The sequence below is a fragment of the Pristiophorus japonicus genome, chromosome 22 (assembly GCF_044704955.1).
Source record: "Pristiophorus japonicus isolate sPriJap1 chromosome 22, sPriJap1.hap1, whole genome shotgun sequence".
Lineage (NCBI taxonomy): Eukaryota > Metazoa > Chordata > Chondrichthyes > Pristiophoridae > Pristiophorus > Pristiophorus japonicus.
Window position 1 is genome coordinate 22,932,431 of NC_091998.1, and position 9,692 is coordinate 22,942,122.

At 47.2% G+C, this 9,692-nt stretch overlaps 1 protein-coding gene across 2 annotated transcripts in view; it reads left to right on the top strand.

Moving 5' to 3' along the window:
• Nucleotides 1-9,692, top strand: part of arhgap22a (Rho GTPase activating protein 22a) — a 410,547-nt gene that overhangs the window by 344,903 nt on the left and 55,952 nt on the right. The window contains exon 1 of one of the 2 annotated variants that reach the window (XM_070865754.1): nt 7,570-8,011. The exons of the other annotated variant lie outside the window; for it this stretch is intronic. Coding sequence (XP_070721855.1) covers nt 7,888-8,011 — 124 coding nt within the window. The 5' untranslated portion in view covers nt 7,570-7,887. Of the gene's footprint in view, nt 1-7,569; nt 8,012-9,692 lie in introns of those variants that run through there. 2 annotated transcript variants of the gene reach the window in all.

Consider the following 9,692-nt stretch of genomic DNA (forward strand, 5'->3'; position numbering starts at 1 on the left):
CCAATATTTATCCCTCCACCAACATCACTAAAACAAATTATCTGGTCATCGTCACATCGCTGTTTGTGGGATCTTGCTGTGTGCATAATGGTGGCCGCAATCCCTAAATTGCAACATTTCAAAAAGGACTTCATTGGCTGTAGATATCCCGAGATCATCAAAGACATTATATAAATGCAAGACTTTCCTTCTTTTCTATAATACAAAGATGTAGAATAAAGTTTGTCCAACTCATTTCATATTGAACCATTGCAGACCATAGTGTATTGTAGAGTGTAGATTATACATAGTGCTTCTAATTTTAGGGTTAAATCTGATAATTAACTCCCAAATGATAGGCATAATAATTTGATTTAAACCCAATAAAAATGAATGAAGGTATGACTTGCATTTATATAGAGCCTTTCATGACCTCAGGACTCCCAAAGCACTTTACAGCCAATTAAGTACTTTTGAAGTGTAGTCACTGTTGTAATGTGGGAAACGCTGCAGCCAATTTGCACACAGCAAGCTCCCACAAACAGCAATGTGATAATGGCCAGATAATCTGTTTTAGTGATCTTAATTGAGGGATAAATATTGGCCAGGACACCGGGGATAACTCCCCTGTTCTTCTTCAAAATGCCATGGGATCTTTTACGTCCACCTGAGAGGGCAGACGGGGCCTCGGTTTAACGGTTCATCCGAATTAAGCCCAACGTCGACTTCATCCAAGAACGGAAAACGTTGGAAACACTCAGCAGGTCAAGCAGCATCTGCAGAGAGAGGAGAGGAGTTGTTTTGGGGTGCGAACACTTTGCCAAAAGTTTTGTCAAGAGGTCCACACTGAAAACGTTCACACATCTGGCCTCTCCACCGATGTTGCCAGGCCTGCTGAGCATTTCGGGCTTTTTCTGTTTTTGTTTCAGATTTCCAGCCTCTGCATTTTGTTTCTCGGCATCAGACTACAGTTGATTCACACAAACAGGCAGTATGGATGTGGCTTCTACAACTGACTGAACGGAGGTCCATGGGGGAAAGTCACCGGCGGACCATGGGTGGTGTGTGGCGGTATGGCGACCAATTTTGGGTCCCTAGTCTTTCATATTTTAGTAGGAGCCTAAGCATATATTTTTTAAAACGCATTTTATTTTTTCCATTCAAAATTATTTTGCAAATTAAACAAAAATCTTCTAATTACAAATATGTTGTTTTACTTTTGATCTGAAAAAGCACTGATTCGCCTCATGAACATAAAGCCTTCCTGACACAAATATTAAAAGTCTTACATCCGCGAGCATTTTTTCCACAATAAATGCCTATGTGCCTATTTATATTGGGAAGTGCCAATGTAAACATGTCACAGTAAACATGTCACACTGTGATTACACCCTCCTCTAACTACCACCACTGCCAGGAGGATGTAATTACATGTGACAAGGAAATTTCCATTAGTTACCCGTCATAATTTTGAACACCTCTATTAAATCTCCCCTTAATCTTCTCTGTTCTAAGGAGAGAAAAAAATCCCAGTTTTCTCTAGTCTCTCCATATAACTGAAGATAACATTTTGGCAAATCTCCTCCCTTGCCCTCCCCAAGGTCTTGACATCCTTCCAAAAGTGTGGTGCCCAGAACAACACAATACTCCAGCTGAGGCCTAACAAGTGATTTATAAATATTTAGCATAACTTCCTTGCTCGAGTGTCAGCTCTTCCAAAGCCAATTCAAAGCTTGCCTGAACTCTGACCTGTTTGTACAGCTTTCCCTCCACTGCCTCAGGGTAAAAGCAGTGAGAAAGTTCCACTACCATGGCAACGTCATCAGTATGGTCAATTAAACTCACCACACCTGTCCCTTGGCTGATGCTGAACGACACCTAGCAACCAATTAGATTTCAGCATGCAAATATGTTACTGGATTACAAACGTTTTCTACCAAGAGACTTTCACAGATACAAATATTTTAATGAGCATTTTGGAAGGGTCATTCACAGCTACACTCAGATGTGGATTAACGTGTTTCCAATAAGCATAACCGTGGCAAAATATAAGCACATTTTCTTGTCAGGTCCCAGATTGTTTCAGCCAGTTAGCACTGGTTGGCCATTCCTCTTTTGGACAAGTCCGAATGTAAACTTTCCCTTGGCCTGTCCTGATTTCAGTCGCAGGTCAGTGATTACCTTTCCACTTGAACAGCAACACTTAATCCATTTTTTTAAATACATACAAATCTTTTGACACATATCAATGACCTGGACTTGGGTAGACAGGGCATAATTTCAAAGTTCGACACAAAACTCGGAAATGTAGTAATAATGACAAGGATTGTAACAGACTTCAGGAGGACACAGACAGACTGGTGAAATGGGCGACCACGTGGCAGATGAAATTTAACGCAGAAAAGTGTGAAGTGATGCATTTTGGTAGGAACATAAGAACATAAGAAATAGGCACAGGAGTAGGCCATACGGCCCCTCGAGCCTGCTCTGCCATTTAATATGATCATGGCTGATCCGATCATGGACTCAGGTCCACTTCCCCGCCCGCTCCCCATAACTCCTTATCGTTTAAGAAACTGTCCAATTCTGTCTTGAATTTATTCAATGTCCTAGCTTCCACAGTTCTCTGAGGCAGTGAATTCCACAGACTTACAACCCTCTGAGAGAAGAAATTTCTCCTCATCTCAGTTTTAAATGGACGGCCCCTTATTCTAAGATAATGCCCCCTAGTTCTTGTCTCCCCTATCAGTGGCAACATCCTCTCTGCATCCACTTTGTCAAGCCCCCTCATAATCTTATACATTTCGATAAGATCACCTCTCATTCTTCTGAATTCCAATGAGTAGATGCCCAACCTACTCAACCTTTCCTCATAAGTCAACCCCGTCATCCCTGGGATCAACCTAGTGAACCTTCTCTGAACTGCCTCCAAAGTATATCCTTTCGTAAATATGGAAACCAAAACTACACGCAGTATTCCAGGTGTGGCCTCACCAATACCCTGTATATCTGTAGCAATTTCCTGCTTTTATACTCCATAGCCTTTGCAATAAAGGCCAAGATACCATTGGCATTCCTGATCACTTGCTGTGCCTGCATACTATCCTTTTGTGTTTCATGCACATGTACTGCACTTTGAAATCTTTCTCCATTTAAATAAAAGTATGGATGTATGATGAGAGGCAATATAAATAAAATGGTCCAATTTTAAAGGGGTTGCAGAAGAGAACATCTGGGGGTGTTTGTGCATAAATCTTTGATGTTGGCAGGACAAGTTGTTAATGACCAGATAAACTGTTTTTATTATGTTGATTGCGGGATATGGGATTCTTGATTTTATTAATAGAGGCATAAAGAAAGAAAGACTTGGATTTAAATAGCGCTTTTCATAACCACTGGATGTCCCAAAGCGCTTTTGCAGTGTAGTCACTGTGGTAATATGGGAAATGCGGCAGCCAACTTGTGCATAGCAAACTCCCACAAACAGCAATGTGATAATGAGCAGATAATCTATTTTTGTTATGGGTTTTAAGAGATAAATATTGGACAAGACTCCGGGGATAACTCCCCTGCTTTAGAGTACAAAAGCAAGGAACTTATGATACACTGGTTAGACCTCAGTTGGAGTATTATGTTCAATTCTGGGCATCACACTTTAGGAATAAAGTCAATGCCTTGGAATACACAAGAGATTTACTAGAATGGTATCAGGGATGAGGGACTTAGAAACATAGAAAATAGGTGCAGCAGTAGGCCATTCTGCCCTTCAAGCCTGCACCGCCATTCAATAAGATCATGGCTGATCATTCCCTCAGTACCCCTTTCCTGCTTTCTCTCCATACCCCTTAGCTGTAAGGGCTATATCTAACTCTCTCTTGAATATATCCAATGAACCGGCATCAACAACTCACTGCGGCAGGGAATTCCACAGGTTAACAACTCTCTGAGTGAAGAAGTTTCTCCTCATCTCAATCCTAAATGGCCTACCCCTTATCCTAAGACTATGTCCTCTGGTCCTGGACTTCCCCAACATCGGGAACATTCTTCCCGCATCTAACCTGTCCAGTCCTGTCAGAATCTTATACATTTCTATGAGATCCCCTCTCATCCTTCTAAACTCCAGTGTATAAAGGCCCAGTTGATCCAGTCTCTCCTCATATGACAGTCCAGCCATCCCTGGAATCAGTCTGATGAACCTTCGCTGCACTCCCTCAATAGCAAGAACGTCCTTCCTCAGATTAGGAGACCAAAACTGTACACAATATTCCAGGTGAGGCCTCACTAAAGCCCTGTACAACTACAGTAAGACTCCCCTGCTCCTATACTCAAATCCCCTAGCTATGAAGGCCAATATACCATTTGCCTTCTTCACTGCCTGCTGTACCTGCATGCCCACTTTCAGTGACTGATGAACCATGACACCCAGGTCTCATTGCACCTCCCCTTTTCATAATCTTCCGCCATTCAGATAATATTCTGCCTTCGTGTTTTTGCCCCCAAAATGGATAACCTCACATTTATCCACATTATACTGCATCTGCCCTGCATTTGCCCACTCACCTAACCTGTCCAAGTCACCCTGCAGCCTCTTAGCATCCTCCTCACAGCTCAGACCGCCACCCAGTTTAGTGTCATCCACAAACTTGGAGATATTACACTCAATTCCTTCATTTAAATCGTTAATGTATATTGTAAAGAGCTGGGGTCCCAGCACAGAGCCCTGCGGCACTCCACTAGTCACTGCCTGCCATTCTGAAAAGGACCCGTTTATCCCGACTCTCTGCTTCCTGTCTGCCAACCGGTTCTCTATCCACATCAGTACATTACCCCCAATACCATGCGCTTTGATTTTGCACAACAATCCCTTGTGCGGGACCTTGTCAAAAGCCTTTTGAAAGTCCAAATACACCACATCCGCTGGTTCTCCCTTGTCCATTCTGCTATTTACATCCTCAAAAAATCCAGAAGATTCGTCAAGCACGATTTCCCTTTCATAAATCCATGCTGACTTGGTCCGATCCTGTCACTGCTTTCCAACTTCAGTTAGGTGGAGAGGCTGGAGAAGCTGGGGTTGTTCTCCTCGGCTGAATCTAGTCTGACACTTCAGTGCAGTGCTGAGGGAGTGCTACACTGTCGGAGGTGCCGTCTTTCGATGTTAAACCGAGGCCCCGTCTGCTCTCTCAGGTGGACGTAAGAGATCCCATGGAACTGTTTCAAAGAAGGGCAGGGGAGTTATTCCCGATGTTCTGGCCAATATTTATCCCTCGATCAACATAACCAAAACAGATTATCTGGCCATTATCACATTGCTGATTGTAGGAGCATGCTGTGCGAAAATTGGCTCTGTGTTTCCTACATTACAACAGTAACTACTCTCCAAAAGTACTTCATTGGCTGTAAAGCACTTTGAGACGTCCAGTGGTCGTGAAAGGCACTATATAAATGTAAGTCTTTCTTTCCTTAGAACAGGGAAGGTTAAGAGAAGATTTGATCGAGGTGTTCAAAATCATGAACTGTTTTGTAAATAAGGAGAAACTGTTTCCAGAAGGTTCGATAACCAGAGGACACAGATTAAAGATGATTGGCAAAAAAACAGAGGCGACATGAGGAAACATTTTTGTTTTACGCAGCAAGTTGTTATGATCTGGAACGTGCTGCTTGAAAGGATGGTGGAAGCAGATTTAATAGTAACTTTCAAAAGGGAATTGGGTATATACTTGAAGGGAATTTACCGGACAATGGGGAAGAGCAAGGGCATGGAACTAATTAGATAGTTCTACCAAAGAGCCGGCACACATATGATGAGCCAAATGGCCACCTTCTGTGCTGTGTCATTCTATGATTCTAACCTCCTGGTCAACAAAGAGTTAATAGATGTGTCGCTTACTCATTAACTTTCTATATTCAGAGAGTGATGATAACTGGCAGCATTCCAGATGATTTCCCTTAGTTACTTTGTGCTTATTATTAGTCACTCACTGAGAAAATCTCAATACCTTTCTTCAAAAATTTTTTTTAACGACTTTTACTTTCATTGTATTGTCTTTAACAACACACTTATTTGGGATTGTGAAGGAAATTAGGGGAATTGTTTGATGTAGAATTAGAACTGAAAGAAAATTGAGGACCTGTCAGCCACAGAATTATTGAAAAGAAAAGCCGAAATGCAAGTAGACAACCTGTCTGCAAGCTGTGCCAATACTGCTCTTGTGCCAACTCATGGGGGGCGGGGGGGGGGGGGCAGGGGGGGCGGGACCCTTTCTGGTCTCTGAACTTGCAATCCCTTCCTCTAAGGAAGCTCCTCCTATCTGTGCGCCATATCGAGGATGTACTGCTGTGGTCGTGACATGATAGGGTAGATTTTCTGTGTCCTGGGCCACAGTGAGGCACCTGGCCTGTCACAGGGCATTGTCCGATCTATGCTTGCCGTGGTCCATGCACTTCACAGTGGGTGAATGTTTGGAAGACCTGCCCTTATGCATTCATTGGTTCAAACAAAATGATATGTATGTTATGCAGAGAGGCCAGAGCCAATGTTGCCCATTGTCTCCGAGATTAATGTGCTCTTACATGTCTTTTGCACATCCCTGATTTTCTTCCCTCCACCATTGGTGGCCATGCCTTCAGCTGCCTGGGCCCAAAGCTCTGGAATTCCCTCCCTAAATGCCCTCCACCTCTCTCTTCTCCTATAGGACCTACCTCTTTGATCAAGGTTAAAACCTACCTCTTTGATCAAGGTTTTGGTCACCTATCCTAATAGCTCTTCCTGTGGCTCAGTGTCAGATTTAGTCTGATAACGCTCCTGATAACGCAACCTTGGGACGTTGTACCACATTAAAAGCACTATACAAATGCAAGTTGCTGTATCGGCTAAAGGCAATCTAAATGCATTGTTTAAAGGGGCACCTTCTCTTCACAAGAAACCACAAGTGCAGAGTGACAAAAGAATGTGTTTCAATGTGATTTACATCATTGATGTGTATTTGCAAACCAAAATAGTTTGTGACATATTTTTCCCCTGTGAAGGTGCCCCTTTAAGACACTTTCAGCTGTTGTGATGTATTTGTCATGTGGCACATGATATCAAATGCTTGACCCTCCAGCAGCTCTTGAGTTGCAAGAGAAACCTAATTCAATAAGGATAGGGTTTGAATTTACCACCAGCCCCCATTCCAACCCTGAACAATATCAGGAAATACAACAACAGAGAATTGTCCAGATCACAGCTAGCGGTGTATTCAAATAAATCAGGGATTTGCATCGGAATTGGAAGTGTACGCCGAGATTTTTTTTTGCCAAGTCTCTTTCTGACAGTGTGTGTTTTAAGCTGTGAAAAATAATACTTTCTAAGCACTTTGCAAGTTTCGCATTTGGAGACTGATTACTTTCTCCACAGCTCCTTTGATCTTTGAGGTCAGCTCCTACTTTTATGATGAGTGAAGTCCTTTGGGTTAGGGTGACCGCTCCTTGGATTGAGGTTAGCGACAGGGCAGGCAGGCAGCACCAACTGCACCCAGTGCTCAAGAATAGACACAGGCTTGTGATTACAGAGGGAATATCGCGGCTGGGTTGGGCAGTAGGGTGGGGATACCTCTGGTCACAACTGCCCTCCCTTTTCACAGTGACCTGGACTTGTGCTACTGTTCACAGTGCGACGGAAATAACGCCAGCAGGCAAGATCATACCTGCTCGGCTCTGCTCTCTTCCAACTTGGCGAGCGCACCGTGTAATAAGAGTCAGTCGTACAATTAGCTCCGGCTGTCTTTAATGGGTGGTATCGCACATTCCTGGCGGTTGCAGCGACTGAGCGCTACCTGACACAGCCTCTGTCCTGTCCTGTCCCACTGCTTTCTGCTCGTCCTCCTCGCTGACTTCGCGGCCAGCCTGCCAGGATCGGTCCGGACTCTGATGCAAATGTGTCTCATGCCTGAAGCCAAGACTTTCTTTCTGTGTAGCCCGTGTGCCCGGGCTGTGTCTGAATTCTGTCCGCGGTCCTACACCACTTTCCGACGTTGCTTTGTTAACAGGAGAGGTAAGGAAAGGCATGAGTTGTTTCTCGTTCAATGTATTTCTGTCTGTGGAGTGACTGGCCCGGCAGGGAGCCCCTTAACGCACTCTGTTTTGCTCATTTGATCATTGCAATTTCAAACACGATGGACAAAAGCTATTGTAAGACTACATTTCTTACAATGCACCACAATTGCAGAATTGTTTACCGAGTGTGTTCTATGCAGTGTCAAATGTGTTGTACAATGAGTTTATTCATGTTTTATTGTACTTATTGGTGAATTTGCTTCTCCTGGTTAACTCCCTTTAAGGACGATCATTACATTTCTCTAGTTGAGACACTTACAGTGACAGTAGCTGGGGTTGTGCGATCGTCTGAGCGCACGACCCGAAATGAGCTAGCCTGAATTTTTCAGGATAATTATTTAAAGGTGCTTTCCCCTTTCAGACAAGCGCACCTCCTCCTCCCCATCAACCGCCCACCCAATCAACCAATCAACTCCCCCCCCCCAATCAACCCCCCCCCCAATCAACCCCCCCAATCAACCAATCAACTCCCCCCCCCCCAATCAACCCCCCCCCAATCAACCCCCCCCAAATCAACCCCCCCCCCCCCAATCAATCATCAACCCGCCCCCCAATTAACCCGCCCCCCCCAATCAACCCCCAACCAGCCTTCCCCAATCAATCATCCACCCCCCCCCATCGTCCACCCCTCCCCCCCCATCGTCCACCCCTCCCCCCCCATCGTCCACCCCTCCCCCCCCCCATCGTCCACCCCTCCCCCCCCATCGTCCACCCCTCCCCCCCCATCGTCCACCCCTCCCCCCCCCCCCATCGTCCACCCCTCCCCCCCATCGTCCACCCTCCCCCCATCGTCCACCCCTCCCCCCATCGTCCACCCCTCCCCCCCCATCGTCCACCCCTCCTCCCCCCCCATCGTCCACCCCTCCTCCCCCCCCATCGTCCACCCCTCCTCCCCCCCCCATCGTCCACCCTCCTCCCCCCCATCGTCCACCCCTCCTCCCCCCCCCATCGTCCACCCCTCCTCCCCCATCGTCCACCCCTCCTCCCCCCATCGTCCACCCCTCCCCCCCATCGTCCACCCCTCCCCCCCCATCGTCCACCCCTCCTCCCCCCCCCATCGTCCACCCCTCCTCCCCCCCCATCGTCCACCCCTCCCCCCCCCATCGTCCACCCCTCCCTCCCCATCGTCCACCTCCTCCCCCCCATCGTCCACCCCTCCTCCCCCCCCATCGTCCACCCCTCCTCCCCCCCCATCGTCCACCCCTCCTCCCCCCCCATCGTCCACCCCTCCTCCCCCCCCATCGTCCACCCCTCCTCCCCCCCATCGTCCACCCCTCCCCCCCCATCGTCCACCCCCTCCCCCCCCATCGTCCACCCCTCCCCCCCATCGTCCACCCCTCCCCCCCATCGTCCACCCCTCCCCCCCCATCGTCCACCCCTTCCCCCCATCGTCCACCCCTTCCCCCCCATCGTCCACCCCTTCCCCCCCATCGTCCACCCCTTCCCCCCCATCGTCCACCCCTCCCCCCATCGTCCACCCCTCCCCCCCCCATCGTCCACCCCTCCCCCCCCATCGTCCACCCCTCCCCCCATCATCCCCCTCCCTCCCTCCCCATCGTCTTCGTCTCCCTCCCTCCCTCCCTCCCCATCGTCTTCGTCCCCCTCCCTCCCTCCCTCCC